Genomic DNA, 13,611 nt, shown 5'->3' on the forward strand with positions numbered 1-13,611 from the left:
AACATGTGGTTCCCAGACCCAAGTTTCGTTAGCCAGGCTAAAGCAACACTGAAACCCAGTGACTTTCATTCATGCGTTCCATGGAAGAAATAAATTCACACAGGATTGGAATAACCTTGAAAGTGAATGACAGAATTTTCCATTTTTAAACCACTTCCATCAGAAAATCTTATGTAGAAGAAGACACGATTATCATTTAAAATTATTTTATTACTGCTCCCAGAATTATTGGAAGAAAACAGCCCTTGCACAATTGCACAATTAGACATCAAAATATTTTTCTTTCTTTTTTTTTTTTTTTGTCCAAAACAATCATTTTACATAAATTGGCATGCAGACCAACAAGAATAATTACAAAATAAAACCATTATCTCATTTTGGTTTAGAAAACAAAACAAAACAAATAAAACATGTCAAGCCAGAAAAATAAACTTCTCATAAAAAACATCCCATTGATACATTAAAAAAGGCAACGATTCCAGAAACATGAAAACCTACAAACGTTGTTTTTTGTTTGTTTTTTTTGTTTGTTTTTTTTGGGGGGGTGGGGGGATGTTGGTCACCTCTGTATAATGTGTGTAATGTAAAAAGAATACAAAACAGTACAAAGCACTCGAATATTCACATACTGACTTACATTTGATATTGGCTTGTTATATAAATTGAATTCACATAAATAATGAGGCACAGAATGACCAAGTGAGGCATTGGCCTGTTATTGTCATGGCTGAAGAAGAGCCTCTTCGCTTTACACTCAACACAGGATATACTTCCTCATGATGAACTGCGCTCCTCATTAAGTTCACACGATTTTTTCATACTGATATCTTGCCGTCCATGCAGCTCGCAGCGTTAGGCTCAGCATTCGATTCGTCATCCGCTCGTCAACAATGTATTTACAGTCAACTTTGATTTCATCTGGAATGAATCTTGGCCCAAAGCAAGGTCAACTATAACCAGCCTCAGTGTCTCAGCTGAAATCAGTAAACACGGCCGTAGACTCAGTAGAGGCTGTTGGCATTGTCAAAAGGCAAAGTTTTCAGGCAAACCTTGAAGCAAAGTCAAGATGCCCCCGCGTTTGGAATGTCGAATCAAAACAATCCTTCAAAAGCCATCCGGTTTGTCCTCGCCGGTCTTATTTCTTAAGACACTGGTACATGAGTGCTCTGGGATTCAGCATGTAGCGCTCAGAGTTGAAGAACTTGAGATACTGAGGCATAGAGGACCTCGGGGTCATGTACGACATACCTGGAGCCACGGCCATCGCTTCGGCAAGCTTCTGCTTCATTTCTTTAACCTCGTGGTCTTGTTTCAAAATTTTAACTGTAGGAAGATACATTAAAACAGATATTAATATTGTGGCCCATACCTAAAAGCCAATATATGAATTTATTGATTTTATTATTATACTAAAATTCTACACAGTTATGTCTGTAACAGAAACATTAATGAAATTAACAATATTTATATAGCATTCATTAATCTGAGTTAATTTCTAAATTTACTCATTTTAGGGGCCAAGCATCAGCCCATAGAACCAAAAGTTGTGAAATTTGGCACACTGATTGAGGACAGTCCAAACGTTCACCACAGCAAACTTGGAATCTCTCTAGCACCACCAACTGTCCAAAGTTTCACTTATGTTTATGTTTATAATTTTAAGGGCTAGAAACAAAAATGTTTTCCTCTGATCCCTTGGCATCAAGCCATAATTTCCCCCCAAAATACATAAGTTTTCAAACTCCTAGATGGTTTGTCCGATTTTCACGAAAATTGAATCGGATTTTTGATAAACCCAATTGTTCTCGAATAACGGGCAAATTCGCCGAAGAGCACACCAAATTGGATGCAAGGTTGTATCTCTGCAGCACTTTAGCATATTCAGACCAACCTTGGTACATGTATGATCTGAGGCAACATGCAGAATTTCCGCACAGCACCACCTACTGGTCCGGAGAAAGGTTTGCTTAAAAATCATTGGTCTCATTAGATTCGTTCCTACAAGCCGAGTTGCATATCGGCCATTTTGGACATGTTGTTTTGAATTTTGTAGTAAAATCCTGTATTTTATGAACGCATTAACGTATCATTATGAAACTTTGTATGGGTCATCGGCGGCCATGCTCTGAACGAACATTGGCTTTGCCTTTCAGTGATTTAAAAGGTATTTGAGGGATTTCAAATGTTGTAAATGCGATGCGCTAATAGCATTTTTTGTTCACTTAACAGGTAACGTATTTATTGAATAGATATAAGTAGCTCAAGTCATGCAGAGCTGAAGTAAAACCTAAACATTTTCCGAAAAAGGCATGCAGTTTTTGTTTTTTAACCTCTAGATGGCTTAAAGTTACATAGTATGCCTTTACATATCCAAGGTTGACTGATGAAGATGTTTAGAAGATCTCTAAAAACTGCCATTATGGCATCGATATGTCATGTATTCTTAGAAACAATAGTAGCATTGTGAGTCTTGGATGGATAACTGGCATAATTTGAAATGCGATGCACCTTGTGCTATTTCGAGCTGTCTGCGTGCGTCTCCCAGTGCAGAGAAGAGGTCTAGTTTGAGACGGGTTTCTGCACTCAGGTTGTACTCTAGATGATGAGCCTTGTCTTGCAAGGAGGACAGAGCTGAGAGCAAAGCGTCCGCTTCCTGCTCGCTGCATCTGTTCCTCTGGAGGGTCTGGGGAGGAGCATGAGAATATTGCACACATGAGACGGTCACAGAACAGCACAGTATGTAATAATGGAGATATAAAAGATTGGAGCAATTTTGAATAATTCAGATGGACAATTGAATCTCATTTGTCTAGTTTCAAATAACCTTCCAGTGGAAAAGGCTGAAGTGTGTAATTGTTTTCTGATTTTAAAATAGTACTTTCAACTTTAAAATACTACTTTCAACTGAAGAGCTTGCTGAAGTACATTCTTTAAGTATGGACCCAGATGATGAACGTGATTTCACCAAGTACAACATGTTCAAGGATCAACATCTTTGTTGATCCTGGAATAACAACATTCCAATCAACCAATCAGATTTGAGGGACAAGTTTACAGTTTATGCCAAGTTTAGGTTTACGACCACCAGGATTAGGAGCTTTTACATCAGTGTTTTTCACCAATCATTTTCCTCCGAGTTTAGAGATAAGTTATAGGGTTAGGTTTAAGGGTATTTTCGTATAGGAATGATGTTCCAGTATCAAAAAGAAAAAAAGTCTGCTGTGCCTTTGCCATAAAAATGAAAGCCCCAAACAACAACCAGAGCAGCAGGACGTATTACGTCACTGGCGGTGCGGATCCAACCAGGAAAATGGCCTTAGAGGAACATTTAGTCCTGGTGGCTAGTTCCAATAAACCCTCTAACTACCCTGTATGAAAGCCCTTACTGTTGATCCAGGAACATGTCTAACTTGGCAAAATCACAGTGACTGCAGACATCCTCTACGTTCTGTAGAATGTTGTCTGCCAATTTTCAGCTTCATCTCCAGTGTTATTATCAAGGGATAGTTTCCACTGGCTGCTTACTTAATAATCTCTGTGAATGCAGTATGTTAATCAGGCAAATTTATCCAACTGGACATAAATACTGGACATTTGTGCATTCAACTCATTTGATGTATGGGAAATATGCAAAATATGCAGAAGCAGGGAATTATTAAGAATGATTTTTGTCATTCCTTTGGTTGCCACTAGAGGTAAATAATTACACACTTCACTTTTACATGTTTGTCTTCAGCTTAAGAGAAGTATATAGTGTTGTAGATCATACATTTTTGGATGGTTAGCTATTAAAAAAAGTTTACAAAGTTTAACAAATTACAGAAAATATTGTGCATTCTTTTTGTATGTATACATTCAAATGTTACACACAGACATTTAGTTAAATAAATACCTTGCAGTTTTGCATTACTGTTTCAATTCCAACACACACACAAAAAAAATTGGAAATGCTTTCCAATTAAAGAGAAAAAACATTAAAAAGATTTAATTAAATTCATAATCCAAAAATTCTCAGGATGCACAATAGTTTCTGAAAGACGTGGTTTCTGTCTTGGCATGGTTTATACAACAGATGGCACTAACAGCATTTAAACTGGGCAAGGAACAAGAAATAATGACAAAAAAAAAAAAAATCCCTGCTGAAAAAGTCCAGCACAAACCAGCGTAAATTCCATGGTGGTCCAGGCTGGTTAGAGCTGGTATCTTGCTGGTCTTGCAGGGAACCAACAAACATCCCATTCTGTTCCCATTTCCCAGCATGCAAAACATAACTGATGCCGGAAACCAGCAATGCAGAATTTTTCAGCGGGGAAACACATAATCAGCATTCCAAACCATAAAAAAAAAAAAGATCCACGGACTGAACTCCACAGAAAGCAAGCAACCGGATCCACATAACATGAAGAACACAGAATATGAACCACAAATATCCATTACAGCACAACTATTCAATGCAGTATATGTAACTGAACAGATCTACGAACCGCATTCTTTACCTCCACTTCATTCTCTAGAGCTATCATTCGATTTTCTTTCTCCTGATATTCCAGCTGTAGTTGTTTGTACTCTGAGTCTAGATCTTTAGCTTTTTTCCTCAACATTTGAGTTTCACTGTGTTCTTGCCTACAGTGGATGGAAAAATACAACAATTTACAGGTTTATTTTTGCCATTGCTATTTTGAATTGAGGGTTCTTCTGCCAATTATAACCATAATTGAAAAGCAGGCCATTTAGACCTTGTCTCAAAGACAGTTTAAGCATCATTCAACATCACACAAACATGATTAATATGCTTATAAATGCTTCTTGCACTCTTGCTTTATAAATACAATTACCTATGTGATGCGCTCCGGAGTAACATTGTTGCTTCATCAAATTTTTGGGCTCTGACTTCTGCAGTTTGTTTTTCTACTGCAACTCGACCCTCTGTTTCCATTCTGATTTTCTTTTCCAGCAAGGAACAGTTTTGTTTGTCCTTCTGTCTGGATTTTGTGAGACACTGAATCCTGCACAGCAACGCACCAAAGAATTTAAAGGAACAGCGTTAGATTTGGTAAAGTTACACATGCGCTTTAAATAAAAAAAGCATGAGCTTTCATATAGTTATCTTTGTGGCAGATTATTCATTTTTAATGTATACACTACTGTTCAAGTGATTTTAATTATTTTTTTTTAAAAGAAGTCTCATGTTCAGCAAGGCTGCTTTCATTTGAACAAAAAACCTGTAAAACAGTAATATTGTGAAATATTGTTACAATTTAAAATAATAATATTTTATTTGAATATATTTTTTTAATTGTAATTTATTCCTGTGATGGCAAAGCTGAATTTTCAGCTTCATTACTCCAGTCTTCAGTGTTGCATGATCTGGCAGAAATCATTCTAATAAGCTGATTTGCTGCTCAGGAAACATTTAATTTATTATCAATACTGAAACTGAGAACAGCATTTATTTAAAATAGTTTTTTATACAACACTTGATGTATAAAAGTATTAATTCCTGTATATAAAAAAACCCTGAAATTAGAAATGGAATGGTAGTGTAAGTGTAATTTAGACACAGTTTAATTTCAGAGCTAGCATTTTATGTATTCTGAATACATAGTTATATTAGTACACATTCTTTTTAGGGATAGGGGGGCATTACTGGGACACATATTTGGTGATTGCGATGGAAATGGCGCTACAATTGCGGTAAGGTTGTAAATGGATAATTTTCTCATAATAAATAATGAAATGCGTAATTTAGTCTTTGTTTAGAAAAGTAAAATAAATAATATTATTTATGATGCTTTTTCGTAGTTTGTTTAAAAGTCTGAGACAAGAGTAATACAATCTATACATAAGTCATGTTAAAAAACGATTCACATTTTAATGTTATATAATAAAAAAAAGAAACCCCATTTGTTTGATGTATAAACGCAAATCATTCGGTGTGACTGAACATCAACCAGAGCTCTAATGCCAAGACCAACAGGAAGAGATCAGAGGACTCACTTGTTCTGCAGCAGTTCATTTGCATGTCTGAGCAGAGAGACTTCAGGGCGCAGACTGTGTTCACTGTTGGTAAGATTACAAATGTGACTGCGCAGCTCCTGCTCACTCTGTCTGCTCGCCTGCAGCTCGCCCTTCAGCTTCCTCATTTCTTGTTCCAGCCTGTGGAACAGACAGATACAGATCTCTGTGTAAATATACTCAAAATCCATTAACCATCTGCAAACCTATGAATTTTGAGCCGAATCAGTACATATAGAAATGAAATAACACAAACATACCTCAACATCTGGTCAGCATGTGGGTTTGGAGGACTTGGTGAGATGTTCGACGAGCACCTTTCGGCAGATTCCCCTATCGAGTTGATGGCTTTGGGGGCTTTCTGCCTTTTCTCCCCTTTGCTATTAGGGATATTCACTGAACCCCGATGCACTTTAGGCAGGGAGCTCTTGGAGGGTCTTTGAGTTTTGCTGCTCTGGTCCTCCTGAGGTAGGTTTTCAGTCGTTTCTAACATGGATGTAGAGTCCAAATGAAGTTCACCTCCACGATGCTTGGGACCTGGAGTTTGTGGATTTGTGTCTCTGTCAGGTCTCGCAGGAAGTCTGTGGATTTGAAGGCAGTCTTCCATGTTTTGTTTGTCCTCTGAGGTGATGGCATCAGATGGACACTGGTATAGCGTTGGCCTGGATTTGGCCACCTTATATTTGGGATCTGTACAAAGATGTGTCAATTTTAATGAAATTATTTTTGATTACTAAAATTGAATCGCAAACTATGTCATCATTCATATCATATCAATCAATAATATTCACATCATCTCAATAATAGATTTTCTGACCAATAAGTATTTTGATATTGTGTAAAGTTGCTGTTTGAGCATGAAAAATGTCTGCAAAGGTCTTACAAAGCAGAAATTCCACTCCAAAGGGAGTTACCCCACTTTTTTTTTTTTTTTGGAAATAATTTTACAACTCCCCCAGAGTTAAACTGTTTTGAATCCATTCAGCTGAACCAGTGAGTGCAGCAGGCGCGATGACTACACAAACTTAGTCCCGGTCATGTTGGAAGCTGGGCACTATTTTCAGGCGCTGCGTCATAACGTTCTGCTGCACTCATGGTATGACAGTGAAGTTTCCTGATTATGAGATTAATGAGAGTATAGTTCCTTGTCATATCAGCCTAGAAAATCGCAACTTTACATTTTCCGTCTGTCTTAGTGCACGATGTAACTACAGAAGAGTCAAGTTTTAAATAGGAAAAATATCGAAACACTTTGGTAATTTTTTTGGGAGAAATGCTAATGGTCTTGTGCACTTCCATGATGTATGCTAAGCTATGCTAAAAGTGGTTCCGCCAGAATCGGAGATCGGCTGAATTGATTCAAAAAAGGTAAAACTCAACAGTTTAACTCTGGGGGAGTTGTAAAATGAGCGTATTTCCAAAAAAAGTGGAGTATCCCTTTAAGGCCCATCGACACCAAGAGAGATAACTATAACGATAAATATATTAGCGTCCAAATCAGCGGAGGATATAAGCGTGTGCTGCAGGTTTGACTTCGCTTCCACTTTAAATGCTTGACCTCTGAATGCATGGATTCTGATTGGCTTTGATTTTGTTGTTGTTGAAATAAATCAGTCTAAAAGCGATTTCATTGATATTGGTTCTCTGTGCCGTTATCATTATCGTTATGTTGTGGTGTGGAGTGTGTGTACTCCTTTGTGTGAACAGGCCTGTATTGTTTCTAAACCCCCTGAAAAGCCTTGATTGTAGTCTTGAGTTTTGTTCTGTGAATGTTAATGTCACACATGTATCACTATATCATTTAAATAATTTTCGACCGACACATCCACTAAAAAATATAAAGAAAAGAAAAACTCAAGGCTGAGTTGTGTTATAGTGTGTTGAAACACATGGTTATAAAGAGGAGTGACTTTTCCAAAACGCAATCAAAGTAGTTGACCAATCACAACGCACTGGCCCAGCTGACCAATCAGAAAATTACGATGTAAAATATGGGGAAAATGTTTTTTTTTTGGAACATTTAAGCATGAAAATATATTCTATTAGACCCTAAAAACAACATCTAGACATTAAAAGGGTATAATATGGTCTCTTTGAACAATATCAAACTATTGAACATTTTTGAAAGACTTTGGAAATATGAAGAGTTCAGATGCAAAAGCCTCTAAATGCCATTTGAAATGTTCTTCTTTAATGATGATTTGTATCAAACTTGTATATTCAAGTTCAGTAATTTCACTTAAATGGCAATGATAATTACCTATTAATTGTTATTTAAGTGAAATTACTGAACTTAAATATACAAGTTTGATAAAAATCATCATTAAAGAAGAAAATTTAAATGGCATTTAGAGGCTTTTGCATCTGAACTCTTCATATGTCTCTTATTATATTGTATCGTTAAAGAAATTTTACGTACCTTCCAACACCAATTTTGGGTACATGTGCATATAAGGAGGTAGGGATTGTTGCAGGAGATCCATGTGGAGGACACTGTCACTCTGAACAGATTTCTGAGTACGCAGCTTAAACATACTGGAGAAGTAGCAGGTTGCATCAAATCCCATATAAACTAGTGGATAACCAATGCTGGAAGAAATAATTATTGTACAGAATGAAACACAGCTGGTAAAGAAGTTGTTCATTTAAAACCCCAAATTATATGGACAATTAGGACCTACCAGTGTGCAGCAAATAAATGGGACAGATTTGCATGAGGGCTTTTCAGGTCCCTCAACCGTAGAGAGGCCTCCATATACACTAAGAGTATCCATAATGTCACAGTTGACATACAGATGCCCTTCTCTGCAAGTAAGTATGTGAGTAAGTAAATACATAAATAAGTTTATAGACAGTCTGTAATACTTTCAGGTGCATCACTGTAAAAAAATATTTTCATGATTTGTTATCACAACAATTTTCTTTTGTCAAATCAATTTACGTATGTTGTTCATATAACATCATATTTTGAATTTCTGTTGATCATTGTATTAACTTTTAAACTTAAAAATGTAAGGCAACCAGGTTACTTACTTTTTTCATTTTAAACCAGCAATCATTATATACAGACTCTATCTGTGAGTGTTAATGAAATGATGACTTCAGAAATGTTGAAGGCTTACCTGTATGCCACATATAGTTGAGTAAGACATATGTGCTGGCTGCAAAAAACAACCAGTGTAAGGGTACAAAAATTAAACAGAATAAGTCCAGGGTAAATGCTGCACACACAAAAACCACACAGATGGCCTGTAAAAGAAAAGCAGAGGTTAGTTTCTATGTCTGTTTTATGTCATTTGAAATGCACAAATGCAGCAGAACATAAAATGATATGACAAATTAAAAATGGAACAAGAAAAAAATATATATATTTTTTAACTATAGACCAGGTTTTGTTATAATTCTAAAAGTAAACAATACAATTGCATGCTGCCTACCAGCCCATGACAGTGGAAGGTGGTGTAGACGGTCCCTAGAAAGAGCCAGCAAGGCCACAGGTACTCCAGTCTGAACTCCAGAACAAAGTCAGCTAACAGCACCAGCATCCAGACAATCATGAACTTGAGAACAGAGTAGGCGCTGAAAACAGGACATAGAATTACAATTTTAGTCTTTTCCTCCCCACAAAGAATCATAATTTTACAGTGTTTTTTGAGTTATTGATCAATAACAGACAATTTTTGTATGTGAATTCTTTTTATTAATAAAAAAAAATAAATATGACGTTTTACTAAAGTCAAAACAGACGTCAGAACTACGAGTTCTACAGAAACGCGCGTTCTGTTTATACTTTTTATTTTTGCTTCCTACTGACTCAAAAACAAACAATCCTGTTCTGTATTCCAAAAGAAATATGAGCCAGAATATACGTTAGATGTTAAGGCCCAGAAAGTAAGTTCTTGAAAACGTTACAATCCATGTTTTGGTCGCACAGTCTATTGTGCTCCATTCCTTTGTTCGGGCTTTCTGCTCTCCGCATCCTTTTGTGTTTGGTAACCATGGCAACGTTTCATCTTCTGCATCAGTACCTAAACGTCGATTCTACAGTGTTGCCGTATCTATTTAAAGAACAAGGAACCGCTTCAGGAGAAATCTGCGCACGTTCATTTCTCTATGAAGCGTAGCTATAAACACAGGAGACTAGTGTCCGGATGACTTACACTTTAGGCTATAGAAGAAGAGACTGGGTCAGTTCAGACTACACTGTTGTGTGTTAACCTTACTAGGAACGATAGTCTGAAATCAGCAAACCTGATCGAATAAAACCAACGCACCCAACAACTTATGAACACAGCTCTATTCATTAATAAATATTCATAATTCACGGGACATTATACAGCTCAGAAACAAAATAATCCCCGAGAAAAAAAATGCATTACATAGACGACATTCCTGCGCGCATTGTCTGTCAGAGGCCCTTGTCAGTTTGTCTGTGTTTTCAGACATCGTATGTCATGAAGAAATAACAAGACTACTTGGATGACATTGCATCACACAACATAATAACTATGCTCATTCATATCACAGCTTGAAATAAATGAAATACATAACATTTCTTAATATGCAATGCTACGGTTAAGTGGGGGATATTTTTATTTATTTAAATAATTTGTTAGCAGCGTGGCCCGCTGCACTGTTTCCACAAGAAATATAGATTCGGCCCCGCGTTCATCCATTAAATCACAGCGAGCGTTTGCCCTGACTTAAACCCCGATTTCTTGTCATAACAGCAGATGCTGTTTGTTTGTTGTTTGCGTCAATCCGTTGAGCGCGCTATAGCCAAGCGCGAGCCATTCAGGTGAAGACGAATAAGAGCAATAACAAAACAACAAAGCAGCGCGAGCGCTGTCATACCTTTCGGAAATCTTCTCTGTGAGCTTAATCTTTTTCATTTTCCGTAGCCTGCCTATATCCATGTAGCGTTTCTTCATATTATGGCTTCTGGTCCTGCTGGCTATTTAGTCCATTAAACAGGTAATTGTAGTAAGACTGGAGGTCTCATTTACAGTAACCTGAGCAGAAGCGCTTTGTGCGTGAGTGAGTGAGTGAGTGGAGGTGGATGTGCGCACGCTCGAGAACTTCACACAGAACCGAGCGCCACAACTGCGCTGTCTGGAGAACAAGGGCTCACAAATGCGTAGAGAATACAGTGTGTGACTAACACAGAAGCGGTATGAACGCGTAAACATTTAAAGTGGCCAAAATCCTCATCGTTTATTTAATATTTATTTTTAAAACAGATTTTTAAAAGGTTATGGAGGCTATCAAATTCATAAGTTGGCTACCATTTGAAATAAACAACAACAGATTTACTATTTGCTCTGATTGGACTCAGAAGATAGATAGATAGATAGATAGATAGATAGATAGATAGATAGATAGATAGATAGATAGATAGATAGATAGATAGATAGATAGATAGATGAAAAGATAAATGGATGGATGTATGGCTAACAGCTCAGGACTATCTTCTAAACAAGCGCCACAATATTCTGGAATAGTTTCCACCCCAATGCTACAAGACTACATCTCAACTAATGTTTATCACTTATGTTAGTGTTGGGTAAGAATAGGCTACTGGACACATTATAATGTCAAAAATGTCACTTTATTGTCTTATTTTTTCACTGATTATCTTGTCTTATTGCCTAGCAATTATTTTGTAATTTCTGTACATGTATATTTTTAGTTTGTATAGCAGTGAGATTTGTTGTATTTTGTCTGTCTGTGGAGTACCATTCAAGCATTTTTTTCAGACAGATGATAGATCTTTTTTCAGACACAGATTATATATGAAAGAGTTAGATAGATGTACAGACAGCTAGCCGTTAGGTACCTGATAACAAAATAATCTGGTTCCAACACTGCAAATCTCTTGGTCTAACCCAAAATAACACTTCCTCTTATTTCCACATAAAGGTTTTCGTTGGAAACAAAAATAAAGGAAATAGCACCTTTTTGTGGTGTTGTATAGTTTGCCAGTGAGTATAAAATTTTAGGTAAACTCCTAGGTTATTCCAAGAGGATACTGCACCACTTTCCCTTCCTCAACCAAGACAAGAAGTACATTTTGGAAATGTAATGCCATTGACTCTGGCAATCTGATTCACCTCACACTACATGATACAATCTTTCACCAGTTTTTTGACCACATACACATCTCAGTTGTCTAAAGTACCCAATATTATCCTTCTGCCAGTGGCTTGATCTAGTGTTTCACAAGAAATCTGATGAGAAAACACTGGAAGCCTAAAACTGTACAGTCTGGTACCATATAGCAGTCTGCAATGAACACAAATTAAGGACATACTTGATATATTTTTTTTACTTTTTTTAATTGATGCTAGTATTATGAAGAACCATCTTTCAGTAGAACAATGTACTTTTTAAAGAAATGTTGAAAAAATAATTGATATACAATTAGTTGTTTCTTTCTGCAGCAATGCAAATTTCAACTCAGAACATTTCATTACAGTGAAGATTTAAGAAACTGTGTTTGAAACATGGACAACTCAAAGCACATAATTATAATTCTCCTTTAGAAGAAGAACTTATGCCACACAGTCAAATTAAACCAAGGAGCATAGGCATCATTCTGGTGGGCAGTCCTCTATATATTTCAGTTGCATCGGTGTTTGTGCAATTGTGCAGGAAGAATCTCCACATCCATCTGCTCTCACAGACTGTAGGGTTTGCGGTCAGATTCAGGCGTTTATTTCTGGGTGATGGGAAATGAATTCTGGTCCATCAGTTCTCCTACTCGCTCCTGGAGAATCTGCACAACTTCAGCTAGGATGAAAACATGCGTGTCATCCAAATCCTGGATGATGAATTTCTTCCCCAACGCTGACGTCTCGTCCAGATATAGAAGAAATTGCTTCATAGCTGGGTCACTGTTTCGTATTTTAAAAGAAGAACCACAAATGAAGGTGCAATTACTCTAGACTTTTATTTTAAAGGTGCACACAGAATGTTTTTGTTTGTAAGGCATCAACTGGATAAGATGAGTCAAGGATGTAACGTTAAGTTTGCCACATGCAAAAGCAAAGTTTTTCAGTTACAGACGACACTTAAGTAATACTCTAACGTTAGTCACTGTCTTATGATTATTTATACGGATTATTTATACGGTAAACGGTGTTTTGATGGGCACGCAATGTTACCAATTGCATATGGTGGCTCGCTCGCTCTATGTAAAGCATCCATGTAAAGTTACTGTATGCATCTTTAAATCGTTTTGTTATCTGTAAAACTTACCATTCAACGAGAACTCCTTTTAAGACGTTAACCATTTTTGACGGGATGTGATAACACTAGCTACTGTTCCTTCAGTTAAGCGTCTGTTTCTATCTGAGGACAAAAGGCAAAGTTGTTTTAAGTTAGCAGTAACGATACATCATGAATGTTTGTAATCGTTACAAACGCTTGACATACTGTGCGTCTCTCCAAACGCATACGCCAATCTTGTGAATTTACCAACCAATATGTTCAAGAAAATAACAAAATGACACCAGAGATGTCTAATATGGACGTGCTTTGATGACACAGTCGTGTTCCTCTACGAACTGAGTCTGACTAGCATTCGGTTTGTGAGCT

The 13,611-nt window shown here is 36.9% G+C and overlaps 2 protein-coding genes across 3 annotated transcripts; both read right to left on the minus strand.

Annotated features, from left to right (window-relative positions):
- Positions 1–189: 189 nt before the first annotated feature.
- Positions 190–11,094, minus strand: LOC120494212 (macoilin). Of its 2 annotated transcripts, none has more exons than XM_039693409.2 (11): positions 10,870–11,094; positions 9,453–9,594; positions 9,138–9,264; positions 8,697–8,820; positions 8,435–8,604; positions 6,276–6,705; positions 5,998–6,156; positions 4,836–5,006; positions 4,485–4,623; positions 2,509–2,683; positions 190–1,323 (listed from the first exon to the last, which is right to left on the minus strand). In XM_039693409.2, the coding sequence occupies exons 1-11, from the start codon at positions 10,944–10,946 to the stop codon at positions 1,136–1,138; spliced, it is 1,902 nt and encodes a 633-aa protein (XP_039549343.2). In that variant the 5' UTR covers positions 10,947–11,094; the 3' UTR covers positions 190–1,135. The 2 variants fall into 2 exon arrangements, with proteins under 2 accessions (XP_039549343.2, XP_039549344.2); XM_039693410.2 differs by having other exon boundaries at positions 4,497–4,623; positions 10,870–11,084.
- Positions 11,095–12,578: 1,484 nt separating this feature from the next.
- Positions 12,579–13,585, minus strand: gtf2h5 (general transcription factor IIH, polypeptide 5). The gene is made up of 3 exons (XM_039691819.2): positions 13,450–13,585; positions 13,273–13,365; positions 12,579–12,908 (listed from the first exon to the last, which is right to left on the minus strand). Exons 2-3 carry the CDS (start codon positions 13,305–13,307, stop codon positions 12,728–12,730), a joined length of 216 nt encoding a protein of 71 aa, XP_039547753.1. The 5' UTR covers positions 13,308–13,365; positions 13,450–13,585; the 3' UTR covers positions 12,579–12,727.
- Positions 13,586–13,611: the final 26 nt, after the last annotated feature.

The sequence above is a fragment of the Pimephales promelas genome, chromosome 13 (assembly GCF_988280905.1).
Source record: "Pimephales promelas chromosome 13, fPimPro1.hap1.1, whole genome shotgun sequence".
NCBI lineage: Eukaryota > Metazoa > Chordata > Actinopteri > Cypriniformes > Leuciscidae > Pimephales > Pimephales promelas.